General features: G+C 45.1%; 1 protein-coding gene across 2 annotated transcripts in view; it reads right to left on the bottom strand.

The window, feature by feature from the left end:
• Nucleotides 1–14011, bottom strand: part of DUSP16 (dual specificity phosphatase 16) — a 138697-nt gene that overhangs the window by 49426 nt on the left and 75260 nt on the right. For both annotated transcript variants that reach the window (XM_033952204.1, XM_033952203.1), the window contains one exon: nucleotides 3123–3767. In XM_033952204.1, the coding sequence (XP_033808095.1) occupies nucleotides 3123–3350 (228 nt within the window). In that variant the 5' untranslated portion in view covers nucleotides 3351–3767. The remainder of the gene's footprint in view (nucleotides 1–3122; nucleotides 3768–14011) is intronic.

Raw genomic sequence — 14011 nt, 5'->3', positions numbered from 1 at the left:
CTTAGACCATTTAAAACATGATCTAAGTCACAAAAAACAACCTAAAGTGACCAGATAAGCACTGCAAACACGTAGTGCAGATTATCGACCACCCCATCTCCATAAAAATCGTAATCACAACTTTTAAATTCTGCCTCCAGAACATCAGCACCTGGCAGCCTGACATAGGAAAGCCTAGTCACGCTGCACAGAGGCATCTTAAGTGGTCTGGGGGGTGGGTTAGGGACCCATGGAGAGGAGGACCCATGCCCATAAGCCACTGTAATGACTGCATTGATGGTGAAACATGTGTACTCCCCTAAAAAAAACCAAACCTTTTTGTACTGCTCTATAAGTGGCTCCTGCAGCCATAAGGGCTATTGGGGTGGTAGATAGGTGGGTCTAGGACAGTGGTCTCAAACTCAAACCCTTTGCAGGGCCACATTTTGGATTTGTAGGTACTTGGAGGTAGAGAGTTGTGAGGGGACAGAAATCCCACCTGTCCCCGCCAAAGTCCCACCCGTCCCCGTGAGGAATCCCACCCGTCCCCGCGAAGAATCCCTCCGTCCCCACCTGTCCCCGTGCGTCCCCACCCGTCCCTATAAACTACAGAAATAGTTATTTCATTTAATTATGCTATTGAATTAAAGGCTCTGGTAGAAACCCATTTACAAATAAGCAAAAAGACTTTATTAATTTGGAAATATTAATTGGGAGGAATACATACTTTGTAAACGGGTTTCTATCAAAGCCTCTAATGTTTATACATTTTTATCAACACAACTAATATACTACTTTATCCTAAAGCGGGAAAAAAAAAAAAAAAAGAAATAGAATTTTTTCCTGTACGGTATGGACACTGCCTAAAGATTTAAAGTGGCAGTGCACTTGGCAGTGTCCTTTTCTGGGTTCAATAAGAGACATCACCCTCATGTGAGAATACTATGCCTGCTTGTCCTTAGAGAAATAAAATTCTAAAATCAAAACCTGGCAGGTTGCATAGATAGCAAGAATGCAGCAGTCTCACTTTGTGAATTTTGATTGTTATTTCAAAGTAAATCACAATGCTTTCTCTTATGACTCATTTTCATGGCCCATAGACTGGAAAACCTTGTAATACAGCATTTAGTGCAGCAACCTAAGTGTTGAAATTACTTGGCACAAGGCCAAAGTACTATCAAAAAGAGGCAATGGGATTTCTAACTGGTGATTTTTAGAAGCAGATTATACAAACATCTAAGATGATAAAGAGAAAATAGATCTATTTTAGAGGAACCTGAAGGACTGCTTCACCTCAGGGTTTCTTTTAACCTAGTCTTCCTATATTAGCTATCGTGTTAGAAATATTACACATACTTTATGAGCCAATCAAATTCTATTGCTTGTGATTTGCTATTTCATTGCAAACATAGCTGCTCCCTGTATACTTTGGAGGAAAGGCAGGAGAGGGGAGACATGATAGAGACGTTTAAATACCTACATAATATAAATGTGCATGAGTCGAGTCTCTTTCATTTGAAAGGAAACTCTGCAATGAGAGGGCATAGGATGAAGTTTAGAGGTGATAGGCTCCGGAGTAATCTGAGGAAATACTTTTTTACGGAAAAGGTGGTAGATGAATGGAACAGTCTCCCAGAAGAAGTGGTAGAAACAGAGACTGTGTCTGAATTCAAGAGGGCCTGGGATAGGCACATGGGATCTCTCAGAGAGAGAAAGAACTAATGGTTACTGTGGATGGGCAGACTAGATGGGCCATTTGGCCTTTATCTACCGTCATGTTTTTATCTGCAAGGTAACAAAAGTATAAATGACTGACAAGTAATATTTCTATTTGATATGAAATGTGTGTTATTTGCCATATAGACTTTGAAATACAGTAAATATATACCTTCATTTAGAGGTGGAATTGAGAGTTGAGACTTGTCATGCAAACTAGAGAATGACAGAGAAACAAATTTGTCCCCGTCCCTGCAGGAACTCAGTTTCTCCGTTTGCCTTACCCCACAAGCCTCAAACACTTATGATTTTAAAGTGTTTGAGGCCTGTGCAGATGAGGACGGAGCTTGCAGGAATGGGGCAGGGGCAGGGACAGGAAAAGAACTCATGGGGACGGGACAGGAAAATGAGTTTCCGCGGGGATGGGGAAAAATTTGTCCCCATGTCATTCTCTAATGCAAACTACAGTTCAGACTCCTGATCTCTTGACGACAGTGGGAGACATGGCAGGGCTCCATTCACAGCATACTCTCCCGAGCTGAGCAGAGGAGTGGCCTAATGTTTAGTGCAGTGGCCTGAGAATCAGGGGAAACCAGGTACGATTCCAACTGCAGCTCCTTGCATCTCTGGGCCAGTCACTTAACCCTCCATTTCCTGCATAAGTACCTGCATATAATATGTAAACTGCTTTGATTGTAACCACAGAAAAGACAGTCTATTAAATACCATCCCCTATCCCCTTTAATGCCAGACAGTGGTGAGCATGAGTTGTGCCATGTTTCATAGCAGTGGCATAGTGCTGGGGGGAAGGGGCGGTCTGCTCTGGGTGCGGTTTTGGTAGGGGTGCTGGTGCCAGCACCCGTCCTCCTCTCTGCCTCCATACTCCTTTCCGACCCCCCCCCCCCCCCGCATGCACACCTTCTTTCCCCTCGTACCTCTTTAATTTTCCCTGCACAAGCAGCATTATGAACTTGCTGTCCGCATCGGTGTCGCCTCTCTGTCACCACTTCCAGGCCCCTTGCCTAGGAAGTGACATCAGAGAGATAGCCGACATGATATGTGTTGTTACTCCCGCCTGGAAAATTAAAAAAAGTATGGGGGAAGAGAAGTGAAAGGGGGTGCGCATATGAGGGAGGTCGTGTCAGGAAGGAGTATGGGACGGAGAAGAGGGTGGAGGAGGGATGTCACCGCCCTAGGCACCATTCACCTTCGCTACACTACTGTTTCAGGGTGACCAGGCACCAGCATTCTGCACTAGCAAAACCTTGGCAGGATGAGCTTCTGCAGATGTAAGAATTCTCCTAAAAACTTGACTTCTTATTAACATATTTTTGCATAAAAAATGAATTTGCTCAAATGGATGTTAAAAACAAAAATAAAAGCCTGAAATGTAGCAGTATTACAAATACACACACAACTTAGCTTACCTTCTGTTTTGCTGAATGCTGGATGAGTTCTGTTATCAATACTTTATCCTGCTGTAGCCTTCTCTTCATCAGTTTGGAGCAATTGATGTTGATGGCATCCAGCACATGAGCTGTATTGAATTCCACAAAGGGTCGACTGTCAATCAGCAGCACTTTCTCTGTGGCACCCTCCAGCAAGGCCACCAACTTCTCAGCAGCCATAAGCCGAGTCCTTGGCATCTCAGCCATTAGAGCAGTAGACCTATACTGCCACCACCACCACCACACCACTTCCTCCTCCCCTCCTGAATTTATGACAATGATGTAATCGTTCTCTGCTCAAAGGCTTAGCTCCTCCATTGTATTGTAAATGTATGAGGTCATGCTGGTGGTGACTGGCAAAAGAAAAAAGGTGAAATCCATTTTTCCCCTTCTTCCTCTGAAAAGAGCCCTCAGAGTGAATGTCTTTCTTCCTCCTTCCCCCTGCTGCTGATGTGTTGCTGCAAAAACCTCAGTCCACAAAGAAAAAGCCTTACTTCTGATTCATCTGGGAGGCGACTGGAGGACCCATTTCCTAACCTCAAACAAAAGACGCTTCCATGGCATTACCTCATCCTTTACCTTTGCTCCTCTCCCTCTCCAAGAGATTCAAACTCAATTAAGAGCCTATATGATAAAACAGGAGGAAAAGGAGACAGTTAAAGAAAAATATATTTTTGTTCTTACAATAGATTTTTTTTTACATTTTCTGATACTTTATTTTCATTATAGGTAGAGGTACGTACATCTAATCAGATACATGCTTGTAAAATGTACGTGCATCATATATAACATGCCTGCCTTTCCAGTGACAGTGATGTTTGTGGTTAGAATGATTTGTAATTAGAATGGGGTATGTTGGATGGGCCACATTTTATTAATTGTAACTACTTTGACATTACGAAATGTAAGGGAGTATTGAAAGTACTGAAAAACAAAACAAAATCTACATACACTCACTGATGCATACATACCGGTAAATAGCTTAACAAAGGAAAAGCATATTTACCAAACATTCCTAAGAGTACCTGAACACTATTCAGTGTATTATAAACCGCTTTGGGTGAATCTCGTCATGCAAAAGACAGTTAATAAATTCCACTAAATAAATATGTGCCAAATGCTACAAAACAATTAACCAACATGAAGACCATCTAAAATAGGCTCCTATAACTTAAAAACTTCACCTAACAAATATAAATAAAGTCACAGTGATTTGTATAGCAAGTACATAAGATGATGGTTAATTCATGTATTATCTGAGACAACTGTGCTCCATATGAGGACAAAAAAACATAAATTTAACTTTCATATGAAACCTGAACACAACCTCTAAGACCACCTCCCCCCCCCCCTCTGTGGTGTCCATCAGGATAGTTAGGCCTGGGTTTGCCACTGAGGGAGTCTGTTCAGGCTTAGAGAGGATGGATAGCTATGGCTAATCAAAGACCATTTTGTACTCTCCTTGCCCCATGAGTAGGACAATTTTATAAAGGCATTTTGATGGGTAAAATAGCATTTAAGTGCAGAAATGGCTTTATAAAATTGCTCTTCTAACAAGCAAGCAAATCACTGTATGTATATACTTTACCCTTTAGAGGCATTTTTTAGGGAGGTTAATAGCTTTTCGTTTATACACACATCAGGGCTCAATTTCAAAGCACTTAAACACACAGAAACCTACGGAACTTTGTGTGTCTAAGTGCTTTGAAAATGAGCCCCGTAGCATCTCAATACAACCATACTATTATCACTAGGTAGGTGATCTCTTATGAAGCCATATCCTTTTTGTCCATTTCTTGTACGTATTTAAGCTTTGAAAACAAACTTAGAAAACAAGATCAAACGTCCACATCAGTATAGTTTGGATACAAGCATGACTTGAACTAAGGGCAGACACAAAATTAGAATCTACAAGAGTTATCTTCACTTGCTCCTCATGTGCTGGCAATGTTCACTATCAAGGTAATATATGGTTTGTAGTTTATTAATTTATATTCTGCTTACATCTATGTGTATGTTTTCATGTATGATCCACTATCAGAAAGCTGCACACAAAAACTAAAAAAAGCCAATAAAAGAAAAATACTAATATGCATTTTATAGAAAGTTGTACACACTAAGTGGTACTTTTACCAAGCTGCAGGAAAAATTGGCCTTAGCGTACCACTATACAGGTGTCTCCTGCAACTGGAAAATGGCCAATTTTCTATTTTCTCAATTAATAGCTGTGCACTTGCAAGTGTTGCCATTAGCATATGGTCATTAACAAAAAAATTAGCACGAGATCACTTACTGCCACCTATTTTGTAGGCAGCAAGAAATCACACACTAATCCTTCGCTAATCAGTAATCTTCCCCCTATTTTACTAACGCATAGGGTGGGTTTTAGCACCGGCAGAGGCGGTAACTGCTCCGATGCTTGTAGGAATTCTGTGAGCATCGGAGCAGTTACCGCCACTGCTGGTGCTACCGTGTTTCCCCAATGGTAAGACACTGTCTTATTTTTTTTGGAAGGCCAAAATATGCTCTAGGGCTTATTTTCGGGGGGATGCCTTATTTACCCTTTCATGTCCCCTCTGTATCTCTATCCTTTCTCTCTCTCTTCTGCTCCCTCACCCACGAGTCCTGCATCTGGCCCTCTCCCTTCTACCTGCACCTGGCAACACCCCCCTGCTCCGCGGCTCTCTTCAGCAACTTGTCAGCAGCGGTGATCAAGACAAGCTACCGACATCGAGGCCTTCCCTCTACGAGTCCCGCCTTTGTGGAAAAAGGAAGTTGAAACAAGCGGGACTCGCAGAGGGTAGGCCCCGACGTCAGAAGCTTGTGTCGATCGCTGCTGCTGAGTTGCCGAAGAGAGCCGCGGAGCAGGGGATGTGGCCGGAAGCAGGTAGAAGGGAGAGGGAGATAGGAAGGCTGTAGATCTCCGGAGCATGACACCGACCCCGGCCAGGATGATTTCTTTTTCAAGCGTGCATCTTACAAGTCCGGCGTCGCGGCGGGAAATAGCCATGCTGAGCAGTGAGCTCAGCACTACACAGATGAAAGCTTTGCTTGCTGATTGGTCCGGCGGCCATGCCGCCGGACCAATCAGCAAGCAAGGCTTTCATCTGTGTACGTGCTGAGCTCACTGCTCAGCATGGCTATTTCCCGCCGCGACGCCAGACTTGTAAGATGCACGCCTGCGTGACACTCTACCGGAGCCACGGCAAAGGTGGAAAAGAGCCGCATGCGGCTCTGGAGCCGCGGGTTGCCGACCCCCGTGGTAGACGGAGGGACCACACGGAGTCACCCACCGTACCACCCGATTAGGGTAAGCGCAGGTATCGGTGGGTGGCTTATTTGCGGGGGGGGGGGGGTGCCTTATTTTACAATTTTTTCTAAAAAGGGGGGGCTGTCTTATTTGATGGCCCTGCCTTATCATCGGGGAAACACGGTAAAACGCGCGTTATGCGTTAGTAAAAGAGGGGGTTGTTTATTTTCATGTATTTGACATACCACCCTTTGCATTAGCACATGGTAATGCAGATGCACTTTACTAACTGATTAGAACAGAAATGCCCACTCTGCGCTCCCCGACATGCTCCCTCCATGGAAAAAATAAAAAGTCTTTTGCACAAAGTTTATGTGGATGATTTATTGTACCTTTGGAACTTTGACATTTTTTTTTCAAATAAAGTCCATTTAAGGAGCATTGTCATTCCACAGAGTTTCTTTTGGTTTCTTCTGGATTTTCTTCTCTGTGGATACTTTGGGGTCAATCCTCTTTGGTTTCCATATGTCAGTGCCTAACACAGCTTAATAAAAGGGGCCTTAAGAGAAAAAGGTGACTCACTTTATTCTTGTTTTAATAAGCAGGGAGGGCAGATAAGTTTACTACACGAGTGACTAATATTATTAATGGTTATAAACCACTTTATTTATTTATTTATTTCATTTTCTATCCCATTCTCCCCAAAGAGCTCAGAATAGTTAGTTACAGTACAAGTTTTTTTGATTCAAGTTTTTATCCTAAATCTTCATCAGCTGCTCCCCCCTCTTCTTCCTCCAGTTCCAGAAGGTACTGCTGCTGGTGGATGATTGCCAGCTTCCCTCCCACTTTCTATTCCTTAACAGTTCCGTGACATCACTGAAGTCGCTTTCTCTTTCATAGGGTCCAGAGCAGTTTACAATGAAATATTGAATTACAGTAATATAGTCGAAGCGCAAAACAAATAATACCGTACACCAGGAAAAAGTAAAAACAACTCCAGGTCAAATACTGTATGAGATAAATTCACTAAACTGTATGTCATGTGCTAAATGCTATGAAGCACGTGCTAACCATTAGCATAATTTACTCAAAGGAGCCCTAAGTCTTTATTCATAATATGCTGCCACAGTTAGTTTTTGATGCATTCAGGATGGTTGAAAATTGATTATCATTTAAAAAAAAACAACAACCCAGTTATTGATGCATATCTAACAGCCAGTGTGGTTAGAAAATGAGGTGAAGAAAGCTATTAGAGCTAAAAAAGAATCCTTCAGAAAGTGGAAGAAGGATCTGACTGAAAATAATTGTAAACACAAGGAATGTCAAGTCAAATGCAAGGCGCTAATAAGGAAGGTGAAGAAAGATCTTGAAAAGAAGATTGCACTGGAACCAAAAACACATATTAAAAACAAGAAGCCGGGAAGAGAATTAGTTGGACTGTAAGACGACCGATGGATAAAAAGGGCTCTTAGGGAAGACAAGGCCATAGAAAAGTGATTAAATGAATTCTTTGCCTTAGCCTTCACAGAGGAAGATGTGGGGGAGCTACCAGTGCCAGAAATGGTACAAGAGTGCAAGTATAACAGTGGATCAGGAGGAGTGGTGCCTTTTTGTAAGCTGTTGGGTGAGGGCAACGCAATAAAAGTTGGAATAGTCCAAGAACTGTGGCTGCACCAGTGGCGTATCAAGGGGGGGGGGGGGGGGCGGTCCACCCCGGGTGCACGCTCCAAGGGGGTGCACAGCCGGCCAGATCCTCCTGTGCTGCTACAAACCGCACTTCAGCGCGGCTGCCCTACTTAGAGCAGAGTCGGCAGCCGCGCTGAAGTGAAGAAGGTCCCGCGATGACTGGGAAAAGGTCAGTGACATCGGGGGGGGGGGGAGGGGGACTGGCAGCCGCAGTCATCGCGGGATCTTGCCGCAACTAACTGCGTCTGCCGGCCCAGCCCCCTCCGACATCACTTACCTCTTCCATCGGAGCAGAAGCAGTCATCGCGGGACCTTTGGAATGGAGAAAGAAAGGCGGTCAGGGTGGCATGAAAGGGTATGGAGGGTGACAAAGGGAGGTCAGGGTGCTATGGAAAAACTGGTGAAGAGTGACAAAAGGGGATCAGGGTGCTATGAAAACACGGTAAAGGGTGACAAAGGGGGGTCAGGGTGCTATGGAGACACGGTAAAGGGTGACAAAGGGGGGTCAGGGTGATATGGAATGACGCTGAAAGGTAACAAAGGGGGTCAGGGTGCTATGGAAATGGTCAAGGGTGACAAAGGGGGGGTCAGGGTACTCTGGAAGCATGGTAAAGGGTGACAAAGGAGGGTCAGGGTGCTATGGGAACATGGTGAAGGGTGACAAAGGGGGGTCAGGGTGCTATGGAATCACGCTGAAGGGTGACAAAGGAGGGTCAGGGTGCTATGGAAACATGGTGAAGGGTGACAAAGGGGGGTCAGGGTGCTATGGAATCACGCTGAAGGGTGACAAAGAGGGGTCAGGGTGCTATGGAATCACGCTGAAGGGTGACAAAGGGGGGTCAGGGTGATATGGAATCAAGCTGAAGGGTGACAAAGGGGGTCAGGGTGCTATGAAAACACGGTAAAGGGTGACAAAGGGGGGGTCAGGGTGCTATGGAAACACGGTAAAGGGTGACAAAGGGGGGTCAGGGTGCTATGGAAACACGCTGAAGGGTGACAAAGGGGGGTCAGGGTGATATGGAATCACGCTGAAAGATGACAAAGGGGGTCCGGGTGCTATGGAAACATGGTGAAGGGTGACAAAGGGGGGTCAGGGTGCTATGGAAACATGGTGAAGGGTGACAAAGGGGGGTCAGGGTGCTATGGAATCACGCTGAAGGGTGACAAAGAGGGGTCAGGGTGCTATGGAATCACGCTGAAGGGTGACAAAGGGGGGTCAGGGTGATATGGAATCAAGCTGAAGGGTGACAAAGGGGGTCAGGGTGCTATGAAAACACGGTAAAGGGTGACAAAAGGGGGGTCAGGGTGCTATGGAAACACGGTAAAGGGTGACAAAGGGGGGTCAGGGTGCTATGGAAACACGCTGAAGGGTGACAAAGGGGGGTCAGGGTGATATGGAATCACGCTGAAAGATGACAAAGGGGGTCCGGGTGCTATGGAAACATGGTGAAGGGTGACAAAGGGGGGTCAGGGTGCTATGGAAACATGGTAAAGGGTGACAAAGGGGGGTCAGGGTGCTATGGAAGCATGGTAAAGAGTGTCAAAGGAGGGTCAGGGTGCTATGGAAACATGGTGAAGGGTGACAAAGGGGGGTCAGGGTGCTATGGAATCACGCTGAAGGGTGACAAAGGGGGGTCAGGGTGCTATGGAATCACGCTGAAGGGTGACAAAGGGGGTCAGGGTGCTATGGAATCACGCTGAAGGGTGACAAAGGGGGGTCAGAGTGATATGGAATCACGTTGAAGGGTGACAAAGGGGGTCAGGGTGGTATGGATGCGTGGTGGAGGGAGAGAAAGGGGCAGATGCTGAAGGAATTGCACGGAAAGAGACATAAGGGGGAACGATACTGCATGGAATTGGGTTGTAGGGAGCGAAAGGGGGCAGATGCTGATGGAAGTGGGGGGAAAGAGAGAGAAGGGGCAGATGATGGAACTGGGGAGAGAGAAGAAGGCAGATGATGGAAGGAGGGGGGAAAGAGAGAGAAGGGGCAGATGATGGAAGTGAGGAGAGAGAAGAGGGTAGATGATGGAAGGAGGGGATAAATAAAAGGAGGGCACATGATGGGGGGAAAAGGATTGAGTTAGGGAAATACTGGAGGGGGTGAGGGAAAGAGGTGGTGAGCTATAGGTAGACAGTAAAAAAGGAAATTGATGAGAGGGTAGTAAGTACGTAATTTAGATGGATGCAGAAAATAAATTGAAAAGGAAAATGAGGGAAGAAAGGGTTTGCAGAAGAGAGGTGTGGGAGAGGGAAGGAGAGGAGAGAGATGCCAGACCAATGGGGGTGAAAGGAGAGATGGAAGGGGGAGGCATACAGTTTATGGAAGGGGCATTGAAGGAGAGAAGATGCCATATAGGGGAAGAGAGACGGCAGACAGTGGATGGTAGGTAGGAAGAGAGTTACAAGAAGATGAGGAAAGCAGAAACCACAGAAGACAAAGGTAGAAAAAAATTTTCTATTTATTTATTGCTTTAGGAGACATGTGTCACTGTTTCTGTGGAGCATTGTATGCAGAATCCAGCTTCTTGCTGGTTCAATTTAACCTTTGTCTATGTATTTCTATTTTATCCCCCCTTTTACAAAACTGTGGAGCGTTTTTTAGCGCCAGCCGTGGTGGTAGCAGCTCTGATGCTCAGAATTCTATGAGCGTCAGAGCTGTTACCACTGGCTAAAATCCACACTACAGTTTTGTAAAAGGGGGAGGGGTTAGTTTGTGATTACATATTCCATACTAGGAGAAGGTGTTTTCTGTGTTGTGTATTCGAAAGACATGGTTTTCTGTTAGGATTGATGGTGTAGGATTGATCTGTACTAGTCTGGCTTGTTTAGTTTTACAATGGGTGTATTGATGCTGTACTGTTCACTGCATATGTAAGATGCTGCCTTTTCCTAGGTACTTATGTGTGACTTGTGGATTGTTACTAAAAATCATGTTTTTTGTACAGATGGGGGGGTGCCAAAAAAATGATGGGCCCTGGGTGTCACATATGCTAGGTACGCCACTGGGCTGCACACCAGGAATACAGCTCAGTTATAATATTTGCATCTACATGATTCTGTGATTAAGCATAAGTAGGAATCTCTCTTTCACCCACATTATTTAATGTTTACCTCTCATCATTAGGATCGTGCCTAAGTAACATGGATATTGTAATGTTCAGTTATTCTGACAATATAACTATCATCTTACTTTTTACCTCAACTTTGTCTCAGATTACAACCAAAATTGAAATTATAATTAAACAGATGACTATTTGGATGCAACAATTCAAACTTAAACTAAATTCTGACAAAACAAAGCTTTTTGTGGCGTATCCTAGTAAAATTCTTTCTGAACCCTCCATTAGTATAAATTCAACTTTATATACAATCCATCCAACAATTAAAACATTAGGAGTTGTTTTAGATCTGCACCTTACTATGAAGACTGAGATAGATGCAGTATTACATAAAAGTTATTTTACCTTGTGGAGGCTACAAACAATCAAATCTTATTTTGAATTTTCTGCCTTCCGATTATTAGTACAATCACTACTATTATTAATACTAGTAATAATCACTTGATTATTGTAACATTGTCTATTTGACAATCACTAAGAAAGAACTAGCGAGACTGACACTAATACAGAATACAGCGGTCAGGCTGATTTACGGCCTGAAGAAATATGACCATGTCACACCTTATTACTGTGAGTTACATTGGCTGCCCATGGAGGCTTGGGTACTGTTCAAGTTGGGTTGCTTCTGTTATAAGGTCTTATATGGAACAGCTCCCTCTCTACCCCAGTTGACACCCCTCTGCTCCGGCATTCCCCCTGCGAACCGGCATCCCCCCCCCCCCGCTTGCGTCACCCCCCCCTCACGATCCTACATCCCCCCCAGCACCGCAAATACAACTCTTACCCGATTGGGCACCGGCACCGGCACCAGCACCAATGCACAGCATGTGCCAGTGCCAGTGCCCGAAGATCCTCCCTCGTTGGTTTGGGCTGGGCTGGGCTGGGCCGGGCGGTGTGAGAGAGATCCTCCTTCTTCCTCTGCCGGGCTGGACTAGGCTTTGAGCATTTGCGCATGCTCAAAGCCGGAGAGAGCGAGACCAGAAGGCTTTGAGCATGCGCAAATGCTCAAAGCCTAGTCCAGCCCGGCAGAGGAAGAAGGAGGATCTCTCTCGCACCGCCCTGCCCAGCCCAGCCCAGCCCAAACCAACGAGGGAGGATCTTCGGGCACTGGCACTGGCACATGCTGTGCATTGGTGCTGGTGCCGGTGCCCAATCGGGTAAGAGTTGTATTTGCGGTGCTGTGGGGGATGTAGGATCGCGGGGGAGGGGGGTGATGCGTGCGGGGGGGGGATGCCTGTTCGCAGTGGGAATGCCGGATCCGATTATCTCGGATCAGAGGGGGAGGGGGGGGGTGACGCGAGCAGGGGGGAGGATGCCGGTTCGGAGTAGGCGGGAGGAGGTTTTAGTATGTGCGGTATACGCGTGTGCGTGCTATATTAACATTTTATTACATAAATTTGTGTTCCCCGCGCGCTATACTCGTGTGCGCGTTTTACACGGGTGCGCGTTATCTACGTGAAAATACGGTAATGCAAGTCTCATACGTCAGATATCGGTTACATCAAGCCCTTTTGTTGCTTCTTTTGTAAACAAATCTTTAACTGAAGGAAAACTACCTCAGGCATGTAAGGGAGTCCACTGTAACTCCAGTATTAAAGAAAAAGGGATTGGATGTTGAGGAGTTGAAAAATTTTCACCCTATCTCTGTGGTTCCATTTTTAGGAAATGTAATTGAGAAGGTTGTGTTGAATCAATTAAATGAGTACATATTACAAAAAAAATTGCCTTGATGAGTTCCAATTTGGATTCATACATGCACACAGTGTTGAATTGTTCATGATTTCAGTATTGGAATTTTTGAGGGAAGGGTTAGATCTGGGGTGCCCAAAAGGTCGATCATAAAAGCAACGCGAGTTGATCGCGTGATAGACTCGCGTTGCCTTTGCATTCTATCTGCTTCCCAACGCCATAAAGAGGATGCAGAAGCGCCGGGCCGACCAGCCTTCCCCATCTGACATCAATTCTGACGTCAGAGAGGAAGTTCCAGGCCAGCCAATCGCTGCCTGGCTGGCCCGGAACTTCCTCTATGATGTTAGAATAGACGTCGTGTGTGGAAGACTGATCGGCCCGGCGCTTCTGCATCCTCTTTATGGCGTCGGGAAGCAGGGAGAGCTCAGAATTCTGTGGCAGTGGCTTGGGGGCCTGTTCCATGATGGCGGTGGCTTGGGGGAGAGCAGGGAGAAAGAAAGACAAAGAAAAAAAGGGGGCAGGCAGGGAGACAGAAAGAAAGACAGACAGAAAGAAAGAAAGGGGGGGTGAGCATAGATAATTGGACGCCAGCGCACTCATAAAGCTGCAGTTGCCAATTAAGCTGCTAGCTTTCACTCAAGGTGTGAAAAAATAACAAAAACATGGAAATGACGCATAACGCAAGGTTTACCAAAATAATTATTTATTGCTTTTATTTTTCCATCATGGAACTCAAAAGGCTAGTTGAGTTAGCGGGAGGTCGTTATAGTTGCCAAAATGCTGGCCTTCTGATAACGATCTCAGCTCGATAATGCATTGCTTCCCAATATATACCTTCAGTCCAGTTTGACATCATTGGCTGTCAGCCAATCCACTAAGAGAAGCTGTCCTGAAATTTGGACAAAGAACTTTTCTTTAACATGGAATAAAAGTTCCAGAAATCATATTTTTTGTTTACATTCATTTCTGAATATACATATACATTTTATTACATATCCAATATTCTTTTTGTTCTTTTAAAAAAATATATTAAGAGAACCTGCATTTGTTAAAAAGTGCTGAGAAATTTTCGGCTCTCCCTGTCAGCACAGTCAAGGAGAAGGAGGGGCTGTTTCCCCCTCTCC

The sequence above is a fragment of the Geotrypetes seraphini genome, chromosome 7 (assembly GCF_902459505.1).
Source record: "Geotrypetes seraphini chromosome 7, aGeoSer1.1, whole genome shotgun sequence".
NCBI classification, from domain to species: domain Eukaryota; kingdom Metazoa; phylum Chordata; class Amphibia; order Gymnophiona; family Dermophiidae; genus Geotrypetes; species Geotrypetes seraphini.
The sequence above is the reverse complement of the archived record's forward strand: the minus strand, read 5'-3'. Positions and strand labels throughout refer to the sequence as shown.